This window comes from Podarcis melisellensis (assembly GCF_964234715.1).
Source record: "Podarcis melisellensis genome assembly, chromosome: 6".
Classification (NCBI taxonomy): domain Eukaryota; kingdom Metazoa; phylum Chordata; class Lepidosauria; order Squamata; family Lacertidae; genus Podarcis; species Podarcis melisellensis.
Window position 1 is genome coordinate 54,040,792 of NC_138538.1, and position 25,511 is coordinate 54,066,302.

At 42.5% G+C, this 25,511-nt stretch overlaps 1 protein-coding gene across 4 annotated transcripts in view; it reads right to left on the minus strand.

Annotated features, from left to right (window-relative positions):
• BEND5 (BEN domain containing 5) overlaps positions 1–25,511 on the minus strand; it is a 733,046-nt gene that overhangs the window by 317,866 nt on the left and 389,669 nt on the right. For 2 of the 4 annotated variants that reach the window (XM_081913983.1, XM_081913982.1), the window contains exon 1: positions 4,956–6,220. The exons of the other annotated variants lie outside the window; for them this stretch is intronic. In XM_081913983.1, the coding sequence (XP_081770109.1) occupies positions 4,956–5,135 (180 nt within the window). In that variant the 5' untranslated portion in view covers positions 5,136–6,220. Of the gene's footprint in view, positions 1–4,955; positions 6,221–25,511 lie in introns of those variants that run through there. 4 annotated transcript variants of the gene reach the window in all.

The following is a 25,511-nucleotide window of genomic DNA, read 5'->3' on the forward strand; positions in this document are numbered from 1 at the left end:
ATACTTAGAAAGAAGAGCCTATTCTCTATGCATGCCCCCAGAATGTTATGCTCAACGTGTACAGTACCTTTCTCAGATAACAATGCCCTTGGGATTCTTGTGTGCTGCAAATAGTTTTCTCACTCTGGAGATATACTAAAAAAATAATATTTTAAAGCTACAAACAAACTTGCATTTGCGGGGGGGGAGGGGCAAACAACTAACTAAGGAGCAGTGATGACATTAATTTACTCTTTCCAGGCTTTGAATCATAGTTCAGTAGCTCAGGCCTTTTAAAGGCTAGCTTTTTTCCCCCTCCCCCTTTTGCCTTCCTTCTTATCCTTGATGTAAGCACTTTTCTATAATTCTGCAAGACCTGTATGGCAGTGGGTGGGGGGTGCTGTTTCGCAGATAGAAGATTATGATTTTACACAGCACATATAGAAAGGATTTGTTTATTTATCTGATAGACTTGTATTATCCCACTTCAGAAAGGTATTTTCTAGCAACATGTAGCTTAACAATAAAAACAAAACAAACTAATATGAATAAGCAAGTTCAAAATTACATGTGGCAGCACAGGAAGCAATCAAGTTGAAATTTCAGATATAAAAGCAGCAGAACTGAAAAAGCAACAATAAACTAAAGCCATTTTTGCATGGCATAGAAGAAATTAGTAAAAAATAAAATAAAATAATCATCCAGCATGTGCCTAGTGGAAATCATTCCACAGACTGGAAACTACTACAGAGAAGGCACATCACCTAATCTCAACAAGCAAAAGACTGGAAAAAATCTCTGAACAGATCATCAGAACCGGTGATCTTTGGCATACCTATAAATCCTGGGATCAAGGCAACACCACCACCTGGAAACATACAGGAAGTCAATTAAGATGGCAAGATAACGCCTGCCCATCATCATCATGGTAGATATGTTCTCAATATGCGACACTTCTGAAAAAGAACTGTAGCTCTGTAGTTGAGCACCTGCCTTGAATGCAGGTTCAATCCCTGGAATCTTCAGGTAGGGATGCAAGGTTCCCTACCTGAAATGGTGGTGAGCATCTGCCAGTCAATACAGACAGTACTAAGCAAGATGGACCAATAACATGACTTGGTATAAAGCAGATTCCTATGTTCCTAGTGTATTGTTCCTAATGTATTGTAGTTGTCAAGCCTGAATGGTACAAGGATAAACATGGCCACGCTACGTCTGCTCAGAAGGAGTAGCAACTGGCACTCTGGTCTGAAGCACTTTGTGAAAAGTGCTGCATGCCACCAACACGACTTGGGTATTCATAGCAACGGATGGGTCTAACAGTATTGCAGACTTAAGAGGGCATGCAACCCTAAGCAGAACAGATCCTCAGTCAGGCAGACTACTTACCTACAGAACCTGCTTTAGGTTGCATCCCACCTTGAAGTGTAACTTTAAAATATTTAAATGAATAAAAATCCCATCTTGTTTGGACTGAGCTCCATTTTACAGCTGGACCTTTGTCCTTAACCACAGCTAAAGGACCCCAGGATAACCTTCTGGAATCCACCAAGTGCTTACATTCCAGGATGGTGTGGCTGATAGTATCAAATGCCACTGAGGTATCGAGAAAATTATCAGTATCACACTTCTTCTGTCCTTCCACAGCAGGTCATCAGAACCAACAAATCAGTTTCTCTGACAAACCTAAGCATAAACCCTGATCTAACATTAATCAACATTATTTAGGAATGTGTAATTGTCCAGCTACCATCTGACTGATATTTGGTACTGGAAGTAATATTAGTGACCAGCCAGTAAGGTAAAGGGACCCCTGACCATTAGGTCGAGTCGTGACCAACTCTGGGGTTGCAGCGCTCATCTCGCTTTATTGGCCGAGGGAGCCGGCATACAGCTTCCAGGTCATGTGGCTAGCATGACTAAGCCACTTCTGGCGAAAAAGAGCAGCGGACGGAAATGCCGTTTACCTTCCCGCCAGAGCGGTACCTATTTATCTACTTGCACTTTTACGTGCTTTCTAACTGCTAGGTTGGCAGGAACAGGGACCAAGGAATGGGAGGTCACCCCGTCACGGGGATTTGAACCGCCGACCTTCTGATCGGCCAGTCCTAGGCTCTGTGGTTTAACCCACAGCGCCACCCGCTTCCCATGACCAGCCAGTAGTTGACACTAATAACCACTTCCTGAGCATGTACTATGAAAATAATTAGGCAACGCCCTAAATCTGTGACTAATTGTTTTAATTGTGCTGTTCAGGCTGTGATGAATGCCAGCAATTTTATCCCAAGTAAGTCACAATAGGCCTTCAAGGTTTCCTTAATATCTTTCTGTGGACTCATTTGGGGACATCTCATCATTCAAAGACACATCAGTATATGGCACTGAGATGATACAATAGTGGTAGAACAGTACTGTATACTCGTTGGGCAGTATCACTGCCAGAGAGTGGTCTCAAATATGAGCTCTCACTTTTGTCCAGTCATATTTGTATTCTAGACATTGCCCCCACCTTCTTCATCAGCTATTGGATAAGCTAAGGCACTGTACAGCCTCAGCTCAATAATAAGAGGAGTCCACATCATTTCAGAACTCCATAATGTGATCAGGGCTTCAACAGGACCAGCAGCTACAAGAACAAAATCTCAAAGACTCTCAGGAATTATTCAGAGTCCATCAGCCTCTGTGGCCATCTTAACAGGTCTGCAATGTGACACGTGAAATATCACTGTGATCCAACTCTCTGAACTGTCAGGATGTGTTCGTGTGTGTGTGTGTGTGTGTGTGTGTATGCAGCAGAGGTGTACCTCTGCCCAGTCTTGTGTGGCTCCACTGGCACAGAACACTTTAAGCCACAGAGCACTTTGAGCCATCACCAGCAGTTACCCCACTCACTGGTGGTAAGCATAAACCTACAAAATGGGACATTCTGGAGGGTGGAGAGGGAGCAAGTAAATGAATCACTGGCTCTTCATCAGACCCTGCTTCTGTCACATGACAGCAATGGACACGATCTGGGCCTCTTCGGTGCACCAGCTTAGGTGTTGGCTAACAAAATGAATCAGGCTGGTACAAGAGGTGTGGATGTGTGAAACTTGTTGCTCTGCTCTGTTAAGCCATGTTGCTGCAGACCAGAGGTCTGAATTGCTCTACACACCTCAGTAGGAAAGGAGAGAGGTATATGCCTAGGGGCCTACTTCTCCTTGTGAACTGCTGAAACAATGTATGGCGGTATTAGCCAGAATTTAGGTTCAAATAGTGAAGCTGTATCTATATGCTGGGGCTAGAAGGGGATAAGATTACCTGGGATAAAGTCCACCTATCTCCAGCATGGCTCCTTTAATTCATGTGGATGGGGGGGGGGAGAGAGAGGGACTCTGTGAATAAAAGAAGGTGCCCATTATGTGCAGTGAGGCATACTTCCTGTGTGTACTTCTGTGGACTTAAGAGTGTGATCCTATACATACTCACCTAGCAGTAAACGTTTATTTGCTAATTTGTACACTGCTAATTTGTAAAAATACCAGCCATATGAAAAACCTTGTTGCACCGCATCTGGCAGTTCAGAAAGGACAGAAAACTATGGTTAGCCATAGTTATTGTCAACAATATCTGGTACTCAGAAGTATATGGTTTCTGAATATGAAAGTTCCATTTAGCACTCATGGCTAATGACAGTTCATTTGTCTGCAATCTGGGGGCTGGGACTCACTGTATTTCTAGTCTGGTATATACTGCCAAGAAAATGTATTTGCTACCATCTATCTTCTTCGGCCTCTGATTTTTTAGTAAGCTGTGCTATTATGCATGTAGGTCACCTTTGCTAATGGATCACAGGAAGGAGCAATTCTTGTAATAATATGGCCTCTATATGCTACTCCTCATGGAGGTTTTTAAGATGACACACATTTTGAAGAAAGTCCATACAAGCTCACTTAATACTAGAACTAATTCTCACAAAATGCTATTCCATTTGCTCAATGGAATTGAATGAGAACACTTACAGAATACAGGGAAAAATATTCCACCATGTAATATAGCTAACTTATGGAACTCACTGCTCCAAGATGTAACGATGATGTAAAGAAAAACCGATTGATCAATGACTTTAGCCATGGTAGTTCATTAGATCATCCACATTCAAGAGCAGCATTCCTTTGAATAGCAGCTGCTTGGCTGCAAACAACAGAGGACTGTTGCATTCATTCTTTGCTTGTGGGATTCCTGGAATCATCTGGCACACTACTTTTGAAAGCAGGGTGATGCTTCTGTTTTATTCAGCAGGGCTCTTTTTATGACTTTTTCTGTGGTAACTACATCCTCAACTTCCTCATGACCAATCTGCCCATGTTCATCCTTTGGTTTCCATGCCTATCACACGTGGCCAAATAACCAAAGGCCTCCTCATTCCATGCATAGAATCGCTGCAACAGTTCCTTCTGGACCCTCGTTTTCTAGGATCTCACAAACTTCCCAGTCCTTGCCATTATGCCCATTTCGGCATGCTACCCCTGACCCAAACGACCCCATCCTTTCCTGTAGCCATTCCTTCTTCAGCCAGAAACATTCATTCAAGCACTCTTGAGCACCTTGGGAAAATACTCTCTTAAAAATAAACAAATAAACAAAACCCCAGATTATTACTGTTGCCATTCTCACACGAATGAGCATCCCTGTGCCTCTGAGAAGCCCCATCCTAGGCCTCTGCAGCAGAGACCCCTGGAGACGCATGAAACCCCTCCCTCAGCAACACACACACACACACGGAGACGGGCAGGCCCTACAAATAGCGGGGCTGCAGTCGGGCCTCTTCCCTCCCACCCATTTCCCCGGGTGGGGGAGCAGGAGCAGCAGCAGGAGCAGCAGCTTCTCCCCGACCCTTTCCTTCAAGGAGCAGGGAGGTTTTTTAAGTGGTCTGGCCTCCGGATTGCACCCCTCCCCTCCGCCCGCCGTCCCCGCGCGCCCCCCGGTTGCCTCACCTGCCAGCGCCAGGATCTGGGCCTTGTGCAGCAGCGGCCGCTCGCCCAGCTCGCGGGGGCTCTCGTCGCCGTCCTCGGGGTCGTGGGCAGGGCTGCGGTAGACGGTGTAGACCTTCTGGTTGTCGAAGTCGAGCCGGGATTTGGGGCTGAAGCCCTGCACGCACGACACGGGCAGCGCATAGCACACGTTGTCCTCCAGGAACCGCACGAAGGCGTACATTATTGTGGCGCGAGCGGGGGGCGAGTGGGGGGGGGAGGCGGCCCGGCGACGAGCTGGCGGGGCGGGCGGGCGAGCGAGGGAGGGAGGGGGCCGCGCGGCTCGGCTCCCTCAGCCCCAGCGCTTTCTGTTATTGTTCCTGAAAATCCGGCTCGGCGCTCGGCTGAGCCGGTCTAGGCTGCACAGTCTTCTCTTTGCCAAGGCAGCCTCGGGCTCGGGCTGCGAGCAAGCAGCACGAGTCGAGCGCCGAGCGGAGCGAACCTCAGCCTGGCGCGCGTCTCAGAGAGAATCGGCCCGGCGCGTGCGGCAGGGGAAAGTGCCGCTCGCTCCCTGCCAGGGGATGGCGGAGGGGGAAGAGGGAATTCCCAAGTGATGGGCGACTTTCGGGAGCATGCCTCCCATCAGCTAGAGAGAGAGAGAGAGCGTGTGAGATGCCAGCTGCGGGTCCGCGCTCTCTGCAGGGACTGGGGCGCGGCGGCCCCGATCCTCCGTGCCACGCGCGGTTGGGGGGAGCTGGGGGCTCGCGGGCGGGGCTGCCCAACGAGATCGCACGTGTGCTGCGGAGGAAGCGCCTTTCCCGCAGGCTCCCCATCGCCGATCCCCATGAGGAGGCGAGCAAGCCGGGGGTTGCCCTTGGTAAAGTTCAGCCACAGCTTAGACGTCTCCCCCGGCGGCCCGCTGGATGCCCCCTCGGCGGCGGCTGCTTCCTCTCCCGGTGGGAAGCTTGTGAGCCACCTAGAGGGGATAGGCGAGCGGGCCAGTGCCTGTTGCTAGCTTAGCCTCTCTCTCTCTCCCACCCCCGAGGCGAGGGGAAGCGAGCTGTGCCTTGCATGCCCTCCAGCTCCCAGAGGGCTACAGAAGAGCGTGCAAAGGCGGCAGGTCCCTGCACAAGTAGCAGCAGCCGCTTCCTCTCGCAAGACCCCACCGGCCACCCTGGCGGATCCTTCCTGTCGCGGCACCCCCAGAAAGGCGGCGGGCGAGCAGGGACGCTTCCCGGAAAGAGCTGCCTCCCACGCTTCATCTCAGAGACGTAGCATGGAGGATTGGGCCCAGGAGATACTTGGAAAAGGAGAGTGACCCTGGCTGCTCGTGCAAGGGCCCGGGGGTTCCCGATTGTGCTCTATCCCGTTAAGAGCACAAGTAAGGAGCAGCTGCTCCAGTTGGCCGCAAGGTACTGTATTGCCCGCTATGGACTTTGGAGTTCAGAGAGGGAGCCAGTACTCTCTGGGTCCTCGGCCGCCTTATTCCACCAGCTAGAGATGAGTGAGTGGCATGGAGGCAGCAATAGCTATTCCTATCACTTGCCCATCTTGGTGGAAGAGCAGGCAGCAGCTATGTGGTGCCCTCTGAGAGGAGAGAGGAGGAAGTGCTAATGCTGCCCTCACAGGTGACACACTCCTCCCTGAGGCAGCTCTTCAAGGCATGGGAATCTTGAAGTTCCCTCAACACCCCTCCCACTTACACAGAGAAGACAGCACCCAGAAAGCAACTCTTGAGTGATCACAGAAATGTACAAATTAATTCAGAATTGCCTTTGGAAAATAGTGTATCTTCCAAATGGTCATAGATATGTATTATTACGCAGTGATAATATGAACCCTTTGGGACCTTCTGCTATGAAGTCTTCACAACATGTCAGCACCTTGAGCTGCCACGCAGACCCTTGAGTACAATTTTCTCTGTGGGTATTTGATAGAGAAGGGCCTTTTGCTCTTGCAATTTCCCAACACCTTTTTGTGTTATGAATGCACCAACCATTTTAAAACCTCCATTCTCTGTATTACATAGAATATGCTTGTAACTCTCTCTGATTATGCTAGTGGGTGTAATATATATATAGAGAGAGAGAGAGAGCGAGAGAGAGAGAGAGAGAGAGAGAGAGACCACACTAGTTATATGGCTAAGTATTTAACAGTCTTGGTCTCAGACTTGGGATCTGGATTCAAATCACTGCTCACTGTGTAACCTTTGGCCAGTCACATTTTCTCAGGCTAACCTATCACACACCCCAGGGATCTTGCTCTGGGCTCCTTGGGGAAGGGATGAGATTCTATGAAATGAGTAATACATTTCTGCTGTAGAAGTGCAGAAGAACTTTTACTTGGATGTAACTGCCTATGAGTTCAATAGGGTTTATTCTCTAGTACTGTATAATGATAGTGGGCTTCAAGGTCATAGGAATGCATTGTAACCATCCAGTATCAGCTCTGCAAACAAAGCTTTATAATGCTCTGTGTATCTGCAAAATGGATACAATATAAAAGGAATACAATTTATGAACATAGGCAAAATCATCATGGCCATTCAGAACAAGAAATAGTAACAATGCACATTCCTATGGCTGTAGGGGTTGGGGGAGGCTATACTAGTGTGCCTCAGAATTATTCAACATGAATATAGCAAAAAACTAATGCAAGACATTGTGCAGAATCATTCCCATCCTAAAGCATTCCTGCAGCCATATGTAATAAAGTAATGTTTCATAGTAGACTTGCACCACATAATTTAAGCAAACATACTTTACAGGTCTAAGGAAGACAATATACATATACAGCATATGGAAAAGCAGAGGGGGGACATCTGGGTTTGTACAATTGTGGCAATAGGTAACATAGTAAATTCTGAAATGGTAGATACTGTATGTTCAGCTGCATGATTAAGGGTTGCAAGATGCTACCATCTTAAAGTAAATGAGAGTTTTCTTATTAATTTTAATAAAAGCATTGCACCTGCTCTGGCTGCTTTACAGTGCAATCCTATACACTACTAATAAGCAAGTTCAGTCAGTTACACTTAAATACCAACACATACCAAAAAATACCACCCATCCAAACATTGCATGGATTTACTGTGATGGTGAATGTGAAGTCAAAAAACCTTTGCAGGTCAGGGAAAGTGTAAGGAAGAAAGGAAGCAAACACTAACACATTTACTGCTCTGAGCTGTTTGCCACTAAGATCTGACCCACCCACCCCAAATCCCATCCAGTGGCAGCTACTTCACACACCTGCATTGGGAAACCGCTTCAGGCAGCCTGTTTCAGGATACAGAGAGAGTAGTCCCTTGTACATGACTCAAAGAGCTATCAAATGCAATCTGACTGAACAAGCACTCCATGTTGAAATGCAATGCATACCATTAAGAGGGGACACGGAGCAATAAAGATTTATTTAGAAAAATGTTTCCTACTTTTCTTGCAAAATGCCTTACACACTAACCAACACAACAGTGCTGAAAGACCAGCTCCATCAGGCCTCTTACTTTTCCACAGTCACCCAGCAGCAGCAATCTTGTTTAAAAAAAAAAAAGGAAGGGGAGAATATTCTTGTTTATTAAATGTATATCCTGCACTTCCTCACACAGGAGCCCAGGATGGCAAGCAACAAGAAATTTAAAAAGTCCTCCTAGTGGTGCAGCAATAAAACTGCTAGCACAATGCAAAGCTAAGGGTTGTGTATGGTTTCAAATTAGATGGGGGACCATGTATTGAGATTCCTGCATTGCAGGAGATTGGACTAGAGAACCCCCCGTGTCCATTCGAACTACAGTTCTATGATTCTATGAAGATAAAATAAAAATTCAGATACAGATGCACACTGGGAAAGATCTCAAAAGTTTTGTTGCAGTGGCAACCTGTCCCATTTCTGCCAAAGCTCCCCCACCCCTGAAGCCTCCCTTACCTGGGAAATGTAGGAGCACACACAAAGCAATAATGCCAGTGGCGGATTCTGGCAGTGCTATTTTTCTTGTTCTCTTATAATGGCAATGGCACTCATCTGAGAGGTGTCAGAGCTGAGTTTCAGTGAGTTCTAGCTGGAAAAAAGCCTTGAGGTATTGTAAGATGGTATAGAGTGCACAAGTTCTCACTGGAAGTAGCTGCTGCTTCCCCACCAGTGGTGACAGGGTGGGCAGGGTGCTTGCGGGTGCACTGCCTCTTGGGGTTCCACCACCTGAGGCAGCAGCGTCAGCCTGCCTCATGGGCAGGCAAGCCCTGGCTTGTTGAAAGAGGTAAGTTGAAAGGATGACAGAAAAGACAGTTGTCTAATATTTAAGGAGAGGAACTTCCAAAGGGAAGGTGCCACAACACTAAGGTTTGGTTTCTGTATTGTGCAGTATGAATGTACTGATAAGATGGGATCTGCAGAGGGCTCTAGGCTGCAAAGCAGAGTGATCCATATATGGGGTGATAACCATCTTTCAGGTATCCTGGTCCCAAGCTGAATAGGGCTTTTATATACTAAAACCAGTGCTTTGAATTTACCCCAGTAGGTAGTTGAAAGCCACAGCAAATTAAAGCAGAATTTGGGAGGTGTAAAACACAGTGAGAGCTGGACCATAAAGAAGGCTGATCGCCGAAGAATTGATGCTTTTGAATTATGGTGTTGGAGGAGACTCTTGAGAGTCCCATGGCCTGCAAGAAGATCAAACCTCTCCATTCTTAAGGAAATCAGCCCTGAGTGCTCACTGGAAGGACAGATCGTGAAGCTGAGGCTCCAATAGTTTGGCCACCTCATGAGAAGAGAAGACTCCCTGGTAAAGACCCTGATGTTGGGTAAGATGGAGGGCACAAGGAGAAGGGGATGACAGAGGACGAGATGGTTGGACAGTGTTCTCGAAGCTACCAGCATGAGTTTGACCAAACTGCAGGAGGCAGTGGATTACAGGAGTGCCTGGCGTGCTCTGGTCCATGGGGTCACGAAGAGTCGGACACGACTAAATGACTAAACGACAATAAAACACAGAACAGGACAGAGCAAAACTGCTCATCCCTACAGAGAATTTATTGTTGGCATGCATTCTCTCTGGAGTTGTACTCCATGTTACAGAGCCTCCAGGAGAAGTTGAGCATTTACTCTCACCAGTCCCATGCCATGGAACACTCTGCCAGCAGGGATTTGGCAGGCATCCTCACTCTTGACTTCCAGGTGTCTCTTGACATTTTTATGCTGGCAGGCCTTTGCAGATGTTTCCATTGATTAGCCAGTCACTCTTATGATAGACAGAGCTCAGAAGCTGGGGAGGTGCTTGGACGGGCAGAACCAGACAAGCCAAGTGCAAGGTGCTTTTAGGATCACCACTCTGAGGGGCTACCAGCAATTCTTGAAGTGACACTAAAATTAGGTCCATGAAAAATCTTAACATGAGTCAGAGATCACCAGGACCAATTTCTATTAAATCCTGTTTTCAGTTATAGAGCTCAACTCTGGAAAATGTGCAGTAGCAATAAAGAAAGGGGAGCCTTTTGTTCAGTACTGAATTGCAAATAGCCACATTACTAGGATTGAGAAAATAATTTATAGGTAGAAGGGTGTGATTTATACAGACCCAGCATCACCTTTTCAAAAATTGAGCATTATTGTGTGCCTTTATTGGTTTCTAAAAGAAGGGGGGGGACACCTCTGCAAGTTTTTAATAACTGTGGCATTTATTTTTTTACAAACCCAAAACAGAATTTTTAAAGATATATTTTAAAAGTGATACTAACATTAATATGGGCTCCTACATGGGATGGCATGCAGCCTTTAGAGTGATATTATGCAAATGCAGCTGTGAAAACTAATAGCAAAAATCTGCATTTTTCCACATTTGCAGCATGTTATGTGCGTTTATAATCTCTGCTGTTAGTAGCATCTCTTACTCATCAAACAAAACTCAGAATATGCTGCCCGCTATTTAAATTCTCTACAAACATCAAAGCCAGACATTTGAATAAGCAATTTAATGTATACATTTTGATTCAGTTCAGTATTCTGATCATCTCCTGGTTGGAATAGTATTCAGGAGGATGATTGAAGAGAAATACACCACTCAGAATATCAATTGGAATATTCTTGCAATACACTGTTCTGTGAGGATAGTGCAGTACTGAGATTACATTCTACATGTAATCAAATTCTGATGCCTCTACACACACTCTTGGTATAACCATTCCTTTATAATGTTGTATGCAAAACACAGCACTCAGATATTTTGAAGCACATACAGTCTTCAGCTACAGCTTTGTCCAAACTGGTGAGAAAATAAGACTCAATGAGGAGGGCAGGGGAGGAAGGCACTGTTGCAGACATGTTGACATTGTGAAAGGCATCCTTGCCATCTTCATAATTTTGGGAAAGGAGATAGTGTATTACCTTTTTCACTGTAACAGCTGAAGTGTGAAGAGAGGCTGAGTATTTAAATTTAATATAAATTTACACGTTGGTTCCTAGTTGTTTGCTGATGACTTATTTAAATCTTGGAATATTCTGATGTGTGAAGTATTTATTGATGGCTTGCATTTTCTAATTTCTAGTTTCTCTCATCTAAACTTTTATTCTTATTGTCATTTTATTTCTAAGCTACTCTTCATCTGACAATTTCAGGGCAGTGTACTTCAATACATATAATCCTACATAATGTAAGAAATGTATTATACAATCTTAACATGAAACACACTGTGCAGCATACATCATCCCAACAAATTCATGGAAACCAGAGTATCAAGTATAAGACTCATGCTAATTACTATCTTTTATGAGTGAGTTGATGCAACTGTTTAAGGACTGATCACTTCTCTCTAAAAATAAAAGTTCCTTTCAGGATGTGTCAGCTCCTAGAGCCTGAGTCATATAGGACAAACCTTAGAAAAGGACGGGGAGCCCCACCAGCCCAGACTGGGTTATGTGCTGGTACCAGGAGCAGTGTGATTTTACTAGCCAGGTCTCCAGGTCAGCCCTTATGAAGAATGGCCTGCCATTGGACTTGGTCAAAAACATGCACTCAGGTACATAATTGCCATAACTTGGGACTTTCTTTTGTCAGAGGGTGTCCCACACACCAAAGGCAAAGGAAGCTGTGAACCCAGAAAGAACCAGTTACAAATTGGTGGTGCTCACTTTGCAGCAAAAAGTTTCCCCTTTTCAAACCTAGTTCCTGGAGAGTTAAGTGCTTCCAGAGCATAGTTTACACTGATGCAGAAAATGTGGCTCCACAAAATCTGCAAAAGAGCCCTCAGTTTCCACCTGGCTGGTGCAATACATGAGTAGCTCAGTTGGTTAGGGCATGGTGCTGATAATGCCAAGGTTGCAGGTTTGATCCCCATATGGGAAACTGCATATTCCTGCCTTGATGATCCTCGGGCTCCCTTCCAACTCTATGATTCTATGTACCACTCAGCTCCTTGTTATAGCTGTCTTATGGACAACACCACTGCTGTGTTTCAGCAGTCATGTCTTGTACTAAGATCTGGCACTTGCCTTCATTCTCAGCTGGACAGCTCCCCTATCTTGCTGGTGAGACCATGACTCCAAACCACAATCTGTTGTGTTGATATATTCTGTTTTAAATGGTTGTCATCTGCCATGCGACCTTACAGTGAAGGGCAGATAATACACTGAAATAATAATTCTGCCTTAGTCTTTCAACAGCCTACATGCATAAGCTCGACCAAGAAACAGAGTCCAGAATGAAACAATGCAGATGGGAGCAGACTTGATTCTAAAGGACTGCGCTGGTAGCTACGGACAGTGTAACAGGCTTAACTCCCATCTAGGTTTGTCTTTCAGTGGGTAATGGGAGGAGCAGGAAGTTGCAAAGCACAGCAACAAAAGAGCAAATAAGTCAGAGAAAGTCTGAGGGGGAAAATAAGTTATGTGAGCATAAACAAAGAAGTGGCAGAACAAACATCAGTAAGAAGATAATTTAAGGAGTTACAAATTGATAACAAAAAGGGGAAATGAGAAAGTGCACAGTGTGGTTGGCTTAATAAGGAGACAGTTGCCAGAAGAATGAAGAGAATGAAAGGGAACATACAAACGTCTCTGTTTTCAGTTCATAGAGTCCTTTCTACAGGTCAGTTACGCTGGGTGTGAGACACTGCTATCATAGGTATTATTAGGTTGGGGGGAGGGAGAAGTGGGGAGAAAGAGGGGGGAGAAAGAAGGGGGGAATGATCTTTCATTCTTTTGCATAGTGTTTGTACGGAGTTTTTGTGTCAGCTTCATGTGGATTGGTGGATAGGTTTTTTGTTTGTTTTTTAAAGATTCCTAGTACTTGCAGTGATGCACTGGTGACACATGTAGTTTAGCTGTAAGAGGAGGCAGAACAGTACTTTATCAGGTCTACTAAAGGAAAAAACCAAAACAAAAATATAGCTTTAAACTGCAACCAGGCAGATTAAGTTGGCCAGCAAAAGCTCAGTCACAGACACACCACTGTCAATCCAGAAAGCAGAAGGGCTGTGTAAATTTTTGCTATAGCAAATTATGGAATCATCTCAGTAGGTGTGTGAATAGAATCTTAATCAGCATGTGTAGGAGTAAGGTTTGCAGACATCCTATTTCTAACCTAATTAGGATTCAATGATGAACCTTTAGTGACACCAGCTAACCAGATCATTCTGAACTGCAGATTCCAGGCTTTGCAAATTGGCATGGCAGTAAATCTTAGTTGTACTCTAGAATGCATCTACTCCTCTAAATAACAGGTGCCAAAGATCTCTTGGATATACTGTCATCCTATTTTAGGGCCAGGCACTGTACAATTCAGTTGTCTAATTCCTTCCATAGTATTGCACTTGGGCCAATGCAAGGCGTTTTGCTGCCCAAAGCAGGGTAGTTTACCTCTACTTTTTAGTAAAATTGTGTAGTGAAAATTATAATAAATAATGGCATTTCACAATTGTACTGAGTGCAAATAAATGGTGTCGGTTGTGGACAGAGCTCAGTTATAGTTTCATATGCAAGAGATTGCATGTTCAATCTCTGGTATCTCCAGCTGGGGTCAGGAAAAACTGTGGAACCTTGGAAAGCTGTTGCCAGTCAGTGTAGACCAGGAGTAGGCAACCTGGTATCCTCCATATAGGCTGGACTACAACAACTAGCAGCCCTGACTACTGGGCTATGCTACCTGAGGCTGATGGGAGTTGTATTACATCAGTTTACCTATGTAGATAATACAGAGCTAGATGGACAAATGTTCTGCCACGGTATATGCACACACATACCCACACATGAGCATACATTCCCTGCTCTACCTTTCCTCCCCTTTCAGGTTTCAACTACTGTGCTCTATCTCTCTCCTTTCTTATTTTAGATGTTGTACCTTCTGTTGTCTCTTTCTAGCATTACCTGATGCTGCTGGACCATCCTTGTGCTAAATGTCCCTTGTCCCATCCTAAATCTCAGCTTCAATTTGCAAAAGTTATGGATGTAACCTTGTACAGCAGTGCCATTGGTAACAACCGCCTTTACTGGTACACTGGAACCCAAACACCGTAATTCACAGGATTAGGTGATGAAGTTTTCCTAGCTTCACATCCTATCTTTTCCCTTTCATAGTTGTGACTTAATGCAGTTTGACCTTCCTTATTTCTTTTGATCATTCAAAAGACTTTGAAAGAACTATTATGAAAATAAACTGAACAGTCTGCACTATAAAGATCCCAGAATTCTGGCAGAAGCAAATGAAATGACCAGGAAAAAAACTAGTAAAACTAATGCCACCAGCTGATATATTAGTTCACATTATGTTTTCCAGGGGGAAATGTCTCTGGGCTTTCTTCTGTGCTCATTTACCACTTGTCAATCAATCAATCAAGGTGATACTTCATATATAATTAGGTAGAATACCTTGATGGAATTTTAATTTTAATACATTTCTAGTTCTGTTCATCAATCCTTCAAGGCTGTGAAAGTTGCACAGAGCGTGGTAAAAGAAGCAGGTTGTGAAGCTTTTATATATTTCCAGGTGACCTTCTGTTGTGAAAATACTCTCAGAAGAATCAGTCTTTATATTATGCAAATTAAGATATATGGATCAAGGATACTCTGACACTATCCTAGAGTTAACAGCATGAACAATATAAATTATTGGTACAGCTATTTGAGCTGTTCATCTGATTCTTTGACGAAACTATCCTATTGGGATAATATAAAATACAGTAGTTTTTGTACCTATACACCTAACTTGTTATCATGATTACCAATTAGAGAGAAGAGAGAGGTGTTTAAGAAGCACCTCTCTCTTCTCTCTAATTGTGAATAAGACCTAATGACTAGGAAAGTAGACAGAGGTCAAATGGCAGAAAAAATAGGAGACAACTGAATGATGTTCTTGCAGTATCACGAAAGTGAGTGGAAATACATGTTTCTGATAGGAAATAACAATGGGGATTAATGGCAGCTCATCTGAATTTACCATGAATAGCTGAAACTTTAGGGTCTCTGGATAGCTAGAAGATGCGAGTGCCTTTATCCTGATTAAATTAAATCTCCCAAAGAAGTGAAAATACACCCCCCCACACACACACAAAGCTACTTTGCAACAAATGATCTTTCTGTGCAAGTTTTTTGATCCCTTATGAAACATCCAATAATTAGAACACACATAGGAGAAAAACTTGAAAAGACTTCATTAGGATCTAAGCAAAATTCAAGGGAAGTGTCACAGCACCTAGAATACCCACAGGCATGCTACAGAACTTTGCATTTGACATTACTGTTATTAAGGGAAGAGTAATAAATGTGGTTTAAGCTTCCTAAGGATGGTAGTACATGCCCTGCATTACATATATTTAAATCGCTGGAGGATCAAGGCACAGAATAATCTCTCTCTAGAGACAAGACATGAAATAAAAATAAAGATTTAAAACAAAGCAAATTAATATAGTGAGTCTCCCGCATAGACAGATTTTTAACAGAGACCACATGAAGCATGTGAAAGCAATATAACTAAGGATGCCATTCCAAAGCAAGCAACATGCTTGTGATTACAAGGGTGAATTGGGAAATGGTTGATATGGCTGTACTTTGAAATTGCTTCAATTTTATCACCATATGTCCTTGCACCATTGTGTCCTATAATTTACAGACCATGTGTTGCCTGTCATTTCATATTTTAGAGTACAGATACAAAATAAAGTTTATTTAGGCGGTACAAAAAGCCTACATACCCTTCTTAACTTAAATTACAGGCAACGTCTGTCAACAATTTTATTTTAATGAAAACTACTATATCTCAACACCCCATATGAAATAAGAGGTACAGGAACATCAGCTTGGAAGATTAAAGCTCTACAATTGCTATCAACAATAAACAAACAAAATCCTATTCAATGTAAACAAAATTAGGACAAGTAAATGGTACCCAAAGATTTTCCTTAATGAACCCAACATTCATTTAAAATGGGTGGAACTCGACTTCCGGAGGCGGCGCAAAACGGCAATGGCGGTCCTCTTTACTCAGTGAAGAGGGGCTCCGCGAAAAAGGGTCTTCCGCTACGGCGAAGCGGAGACCCATCCAGATAAACCGCAGGCAGAGCGAGCCTGTGGCCGTGGGACTCGGCGGGTGCCAGAAGCCCCCCCAGAAGCGAGGAAGGGACCTCGTAAGAGGCTCCGGATCGTGAACGGGGGAGCGGCGCTGTGAGTTCATCGCTCTTTTCGCGGAAGTGAAGCCGCGCTGCTGTTGCTGATGAGCGCCGACCTTTCTTCTTGAAAAACATCGAGATTGGCTGCAATTTACCCGTGAGTAAGGGGTACCAAAGAACTGATTAAGGATTAACTTAAATTTGTCTATTTTGGCTGAAAACGGGAGGCGAGTAACAGGAAGTCCGCCTTCCGGTCCTGCTAATCGGAGCAAAGCAAAGAACCCGATGCGGGCTGAAGCGTTAAAAAGAGACTTTGAAAGAAGTAAGAAGGGGCATTAATAGACTGTGTGTTTCTAGAAATCGAAAAAGGGTGAAGAAATAAATGTTTTAGTTCAGTGTGCTAGAGAATCTTCCTCCTATTGTGAAGAGACGTGGAATTGAAGGGGATAACCGAGTTATTGGACTGCCAGTGTTGCAAATGAGTACTGTCAGGCTGCTGAAACTTTTCTCTTAACATAAACTGTTGCATTGATGGATACACTATCGCTTTAATACTGTCATCGAAACCTCTCTGTTACCTTGTGGCACTAATTTGAAACAGAACTCTCTGAAATCCTCCTTTCTGAACTTGGGGATTTCAGTTGAAATAGGAGCTTTGATGGTGGAAAAGAAACTTTCTTTCCTTTGAAAACCCCCCCTAGTGGATTTGCGGAGGCATAGTGGCCTGGGAACTGTATCTTATTGGGATTTTTTGTGGTTTAATTGTTTATACTCTGGACTTGCCTTTCTCATGGATTGAAAGACTATTTGACCTTGAACAGCAGCTGGGGAATGAGTGGCCCAGCGAAAACAAGAGCAGCTAAAGCTAAGGAAGCTTTAGCTGAGGAAGCTAAAGAAAAGAAAAAAGACAAGAGAGCTGGGCAGCTGGTCCAAACAACCTTGATTCATCATCGTAGATCCTCGGTGCCAACTGTGTTGACGGCGCAGGAGGAGGAAGTTGAAACGCCTGCTACAGAAGAAATGGCAGCTGGAGGAACTGATCCAGTCTTGAAACAAATTTTGGAACAATTGGCACTTTTGAATAAGAAGGTGGACGATCAGTCATCTAAAATTGATAGAGCTACATCTACTATCAGCAAGTTAACAGATCAGGTTTCGCAGCACACTCAGGCTATTGAGAAACTGCAAGGAGCTACGGCGGAGAACTACAAATTAGCTGCGGAAGCCAATCAAAAAGCTGAGCAAGCGTGCAAGAAGGTGGAAGAGATCAAAGGGGAAGTAAGACCTCTGAGAAGACAGGTAGGAGAACAGCAAGCCTACCTGTCAATGGTGGAACTGAAAAGTAAGGAATGTAATCTTAGGCTGAGGGCTGTCCCAGAGTTGGAACAGGGCAACCTAGAGAAATTCTTGACGGAGCTGTTTTCTAAATTTTGGGGGGTTGAAGAAGATAAAGATTTCAAGATTGTGACGGCCTTCAGACTGGGAAGATCGGTTAAAAAAGATAAGTCCAGAGACTGTTTGGTTTGTTTGAGAACAAGAGAGGAAAGAGACAAGATATTAGGCCAACACTTTAAAAAATCCCTGGAAGTCGAAGGTAAAAGGGCAGAAATTTATAGAGACATTCCTAAATATTTGCTGGACCTTAGAGCCACATATACAGACTTGGCCAAATTGTTAAGATACAACGCAATCCCTTACAGGTGGGAATTTCCTCAAGGTCTGTCATTTACCTATAAAGGAAAGAAGGTAAGAATCAAAACGCCAGAAGACCACCAGAAGTTCCTACACGACAACGAGGAGGACCTCCAAAAGAGAGCCGTAGATTCTTGGCCTCCACCACCGGGATTACCACCAGGATCCATACCATCTGGAGGCGGCCCGGCACCACAGCTTCCGGAAAAGGACGACAAATTAGATACCCAACTGTGATACCCAAGAAGTAGACCGGGATGTCTCTACAGCTTCTTAGTTGGAATATAAATGGCGGGAATTCTCCAGAAAAACGCAGAAAAGTATTTCATATTTTGAAAAAAGAACAATTGGACATTATTTGCCTGCAAGAAACACATGTGACAAGACTCCATAGAAAAGTGCTAATCAATAAAAGGTTAGGCCAAGAATTTATTTCATCGGATAAAGTTAAGAAAAGAGGAGTGGTGATCTATGCAAAGGAGAACTTGTCCCCAAAATTTGTATTTAAAGACGAACAGGGCAGAATTTTGGCAATTGAAATCCAGACACAAGGAGAAAAGTTTTTAATTCTGGGAATTTACGCCCCAAATGATGGAAAATCGGAATTTTTTAAGAAGCTGCACGAGATTATGCTGGACTATTTGGACTATAACAACATTATCATGTTGGGAGATATGAACGGTGTCGCCTCAGTGAATATGGATAAGTCACAAAGTGCTAATATAACGAAAGATGGCAGACTTCCAAAAACCTTTTTTGAAATGACTGACAATTTGGATTTGATTGACATATGGAGGATCAAGAACCCTCTAGGGAAAGAAGGAACTTTCTTTTCTGAGGCCCATATGACATGGACGCGAATCGACCAAATATGGATAACTAGAGGGCTGGCACCTAAGACCAGAAAAGTGGAAATCTGCCCAAAAACCTGCTCCGACCACAACGCCTTGAGAATGGAATTGAGACTAAATACAACCGGATCGTTCAGATGGAGAATGAATGACGCCTTGTTAAGAGATCAGGAGATTGTTAAGAAGGCCCAAAAAGTTTTAAAGGACTATTTCGAAATAAACTTAAAGACAAATGTGGAAAAAAGAATAATCTGGGACGCAAGCAAAGCAGTGATAAGAGGGTTTCTAATACAACAGAACACGATTAAAAAAAGACTCTGGAATGAAAAGAAGGAGAAGATCTTGGAGAAAATAAGAGAAGGAGAGAGAAAACTGAGATCCAGGCCTAAATCAAAGGAAGTATTGAGAGAAGTGAAGTTTTTCCAGGCACAATATTCGAAACTGATAAATCAAGAGGTGGAATGGAAAATTAAACAAATGAAACAAAGATCCTTTGAATCTGCAAACAAATGTGGAAAATTGTTAGCCTGGCAGCTGAAAAAGAGACAAAAACTTAACACAGTTACAAATCTAGAGATTGAAGGGAGAATGGTTCAGAAACCCGATGAAATTAGAAGGTCCTTCCAGAAATATTTCAAAGAACTCTATTCTCAAAGGCCACAAAAAAGCTCAGAGGTGGACCAATTTGTTATAACTAATGGATTACAAAAAATACCCCAGGAAATGAGAGCAACCCTGAACTGTAATATTACAACCCAAGAAATTGAATGCGCCATTCAGAACCTCCAACTGGGCAAATCTCCGGGACCTGATGGGCTTACTTCCAAATATTATAAGGTACTGAAGGACTCATTGACACAACCATTGCTGGAAGTTTGCAACCAGATTATGGAGGGGAGGAAGGCACCGGAAACGTGGAAAGAAGTCTTCATCACGTTGATCCCAAAACTAGAATCTGAAAAAACTCAACTTAAAAACTACCGTCCTATCTCACTCCTAAATGTGGATTATAAAATTTTTGCAGACATTTTGGCAAGTAGGTTTAAGAAAGTCTTAAATGAAGTGATTCATAAGGACCAAGCAGGCTTTCTCCCTGGTAGGCATTTATTTGACAACACAAGAAACATCATTGACATTTTGGAGTTTTTACAGATTAATTCAAACACAAGAGCGGTGTTGATTTTTATTGATGCGGAGAAGGCCTTTGACAACATTTCTTGGCTGTTTATGAAGAAAAATTTGGAAAGGATGGGAGTAGGGCGGGGGTTTGAAAATGGAATAGAAGCAATTTATTCAGAACAAAAGGCCAAATTGATAGTAAACAACGTGGTGACAGAGGAGTTTAAAATTGAAAAAGGGACACGACAGGGGTGCCCTCTATCTCCTCTGTTGTTTATTTCAGTCCTGGAGGTGCTACTGAACATGATTAGAAATGACCGGTTGACACAGGGAATTGTGGTCGGAGAGAAACAATATAAACTGAAAGCTTTCGCAGACGACTTGGTATTAACATTACAGGAGCCAGCCTCTAGTACTAAAAGAGCGTTAGAATTAATTTCTGATTTTGGTCGGGTGGCGGGATTCAAGCTGAATAAACAAAAAACTAAAGTTTTAGCAAAAAACTTGACAACTACTGAAATAGAGGAGTTCAGAAAAGAAACAGAACTAAATGTGGTTAAAAAAGTAAAGTACCTAGGGGTGCACTTGACCTCCAAAAATTTGAATTTATTTAAGGATAACTATGAGAAATGTTGGTCAGAGATAAAAAGAGATCTGGAAACATGGTCAAGATTAAAACTTTCCTTGTTGGGCAGAATAGCTGCTATAAAGATGAATGTATTGCCGAAAATGCTATTTTTGTTTCAGTCCCTCCAGATCGTGGATAAGGTGGAATGTTTTGGAAAATGGCAGAGGGATTTATCTAAATTTGTCTGGCAGGGCAAAAAGCCCCGAATAAAGTTTAAAATACTAACAGATGCGAAAGAAAGAGGGGGGTTTGCCCTGCCGGACTTGAGGTTATATTACGAAGCTGCAGCCCTCTGCTGGTTGAAGGATTGGATCCTATTGGAGAACACCGACGTCCTTGACCTGGAGGGATTTGATAATGCTTTTGGGTGGCATGCATATTTGTGGTATGACAAGGTTAAAGTTCATAAATTGTTCAAAAACCATATTGTCAGAAGGGCAATTTTCATGGTCTGGTCAAAATACAAAGACTTATTGGAGAGTAAAACTCCGAGGTGGCTCTCACCGATGGAGGCCAAAGCACGTAAAAGACTCAATATGGAGGCCCACTGGCCTAAATATTGGGAAATAATTGAAAAAATTGGAGATAAATGGAGGTTACAGAGTATGGAAAAGTTAAAAAACAAGGTGCGAGATTGGTTGCATTATGCTCAAATCCAGGAAGTTTTTAAAGCAGACAAAAAAGTGGGTTTTCAGGAGGATAAATCGAAACTAGAAACAGAGTTGCTTGAGCCAAAATCCAAGCTAATTTCGAGAATGTATAACTTGCTGCTTAAATGGAACACACAGGATGAGATTGTCAAATCCTCTATGATAAAGTGGGCACAGGACTTGGGGCATAACATTATGTTTGAAGACTGGGAAAGGTTATGGAACACCGGAATGAAATTCACGGCATGTACTGCCTTGAAGGAAAACATTATGAAAATGATATACCGGTGGTACATGACCCCAGTCAAGCTTGCAAAGATATATCACCTGTCCGATAATAAATGTTGGAAATGTAAGGAAGAGGAAGGGACATTTTTACACCTCTGGTGGACCTGCCCGAAAGTGAAGGCCTTCTGGGAAATGATACATAATGAACTAAAAAAGGTGCTGAGATCCACCTTACCTAAGAAACCGGAGGCCTTCCTTCTGGGCATGGTAGACCAGAGGATGGTCAAGAAAGATAGAACTTTCTTTATGTACGCTACTACAGCAGCGAGGATTCTGTTGGCAAAGCACTGGAAGACACAAAATCTACCCGCATTGGAAGAATGGCAGACGCAGCTGATGGACTATATGGAGTTGGCTGAAATGACTGGCAGAATTCGAGACTCGGGAGAAGAAGAAACGGAGGAAGTTTGGAAAAATTTTAAGGACTATTTGAAAAAGCATTATAAGTTGTATGAATGTTAAAAAATGCTCCTTTCTAGGAAGGTATACCTTCAGTATCGGCAAATTTCTGAATTGATAAATAAGACACTATAAGACAGAAGTGAGGTAACGAAATATGTTTATTGTGTGGAAATTAAAAATTAATGCAATTGTATCGAAATGTTTACATCAGATAACACGATAAAATGGAAGATATATTGTTATGTATAAAACAAGTCAACAAATTGCTGAGGTTTTGGTTACACAGGGAATGCAGTGCTCGGGAGATGGGGGAAGTCCATTGGATTCAGGGAAGTATGTATTTGAAAGTGGAAATTTGTTTATTAAAAAAACCTAATAAAATATTTATAAAAAAAAAATAAAATGGGTGGAACTCACTGTTATATGACTTCGTACTCTGAATTTCAAATCTGATCTTTAAAAATTAGCATGAATTCAAGTTTTACCACCCCCATCCCTTGTGGTTGGGGAAGACTGCTATGAATACAAAAATAGGCAGGTGGGACTAGGAAGGAAATAAACTGTACAAAAGAGAATATGAGTGGCATCGAAGTCTCTGTTAATGATTTACACTAGAGGTAGTCAATGTAGTGCCCTCCAGATATTGTTGGAGAACTGCTCCATGACTATGCTGGCTGGGGCTGCTGGGATTTGGGGTCCAACAACCTCTGGAGGGAAGCATGCTGGCTATCCCTGACTTACACATTCTCCATTTTTGTAATACTTTTGTATTTAAGCATTGTGCATGTTGGGCTGTGTTCTACTAGATGTAGACCCATTGAAATTAATGGACCTGAGGTATTCAAGTCCATTAATTTCAATGGGCCTACTGCATGTAGAACTTGGTTGGATCCAACCTTTTGACTATTTCTTCCAAATATTAGAATTAACTCAGCATAATTGACAAGCTTAGAAGTTTATTTGAATGAGAGAAAGGGGGTTGGTGGACAGCAACCTAGGGGTGGTTGGACAAAATCTGACAGTCTGTTCCACTCTATCCCAGGGTTTTATTCACAAAGGGGCACACATTCCCCCCCCCAGCAAATATCTAAAAAACATCTAACTAGGCATAAGATAAGTATACAAGACTCTCCTGTTCATACTCAAGTTCCTTTCTGACTTTCAAGTAGAAAGTTATTCCCACTCTGCTTTCTGGCTAAAAAGCAGGAGGCTAACATTCCACATCAACACAGAATCTTTTCCCATTGGGATCAACATCTCTTAACTTTGCCCTTCTGGTACAGTGGTTAATTTGTGATAGTACTCAATGGTTTAGAACTAATATCTGTTCAGAAAGCCAGGCAATGGAGCAATCTATGGTCTCTTCAATGTGACAGACAGTTCTGAATAATTACATGCTTGGTTGTAGGCAAAGTCTTTATGACATGGGCATCATAATCATAGTTTATGATTTTTTAAAAACTGTAGTTTCATCTGAGAAATACTCTTCTGACAAGTTTAGCAACTTGGCTGACCCCCAACTTGGGACACATTTTAATCAGAGGAAAAGCTAGCAGAAACATCTTTCTTTCTGCCTGTAGACCATGTGCTGAATGTTTGCCGTGTTAGAGAAACCTACTGCAATTCCCACTGGAGAAAAATGACCTATTTTCAAGAACACGCAAGGAAGTGTTCTGAAATAAACTCAATTGCTAGCTGCACTTCCTCGGGTACAATAGTAACCATGCTACCTAAAGAAATTTGATACTACAAATGGGGGAAAGAATGCAGCTAAATGCCAAAGGCTCAACAACTAAATATATGTTAACAGACAGAATCTGTACAGCTACATATGCTCCCATTCATTTTGGTCAAGAGCCAGTAAACTGTTGAGAAAATAAGGGTGGATCATAAATGACACAGGACATAGACATACTGTTTAATAATTGCAGAGTGAAAAAGCTGGACTAGCTATTTATTTATCTTTCAACTCTGTCCGCATTTCTTTCAAGCTAAAAACCAGAGTCAGATCATGGTATATAAACATATTTTGTAAATAAATAAAATATACTATGGCCTATATTACGCAGAACTGGAGCTGATTTTGGTCCTATGAGGCGACAGCAAAAATGCTTAGAGATTTCATTCTAGAGCAGAGTTTTCTAAACTGTGTGTTGTGACTCGTTATTATGTTGGGTGCAGTGTGTAGGTTTGTCATGCAAACACTCCCCGCACTCTTCCCGAGGCTGGAAATGGGTTAGTTTAACCTCCAGTTTGCTAATAAAACTGAATTACTGTGTTGTGAAATGATGCACGTCTATAAAGGGTGTCACCAACATGAAATGTTTGGAAAGCTTTGTTTCTAGAGATTTAAATTATATGATTTTACTGAGTTACAGTGCAATCCTATGCTTGTTTCAATCAGAAGAAGTCCCATTATGTTCAATGGTGTGTGCTCTCTGGCAAACTTGCATAGGATTGCAGCCTAAAAATCCAACTAAGTTGTACTCAGAGTATTCGTTGAGATGAATAGACTTGACCCATTTAAGTTAATTATTTTCAATGGGTCAACTGTAAGCGGGATATCACCCACTGTTTCCAAACATATGATTTTATATTGACACTGAATTCCATAAGTTAGCAACATTTATCAGATAGTTAATTATTCTGTTTAAATTTATAACAGTAAGAGCAATAGGTGTTCAATTGCTTGGGTCTTTTTTATTTGCATTTGAAATGTAAATCAGACTGTGCAACTGTAATTTTAGATTTTGGAGTTCTGTCAATTTTTTTCCTAGTTCCATTTCTGTATATTGGCAGCTCTGGCATTGGCTGCTATGAAAATATATTCAAATGGCTAGATTAACAGAGAAGCCTTGATGCTTAATCTCTCCCCCCCCCTTTTTTTTTTTTACCTACTGGCTAATTCAAGCATCTGAATTGTCCCAGAGATTGGTGAAGAATTGTCAAGTATTTTTTGTTACTCAGCCAATAATTGAGAGACAGAGAAAGACCACTAAGTAAAACATCATTTTGAAAATGTGTTTCTCTGCCAAATTCTGTGACCTGAATTTTAAAGCATTTTTTCCACTTTCATATTTTTTGAAACAGAAGCAAACATATGTAATAACCAATTGGAATAAGTCAGAGGTGTCCATGAGATGCAAGCAATTTTATGGATGGCAGAATAGCAATTTTGCTTAAATGACAGAGCTCCATAATATGTCTCTTATTTAAATGACTCAAAAATAAGATATGTGGACATAAAAGTGAAAACAGAATATGAACCCAAATATTTTAGGAATCAGGGCACTTAGTAATCATTTCCAATGAACATATCATTGTATGTGTCAAACAAGCTCATACCTAAGACTTTTGGGGGGGTT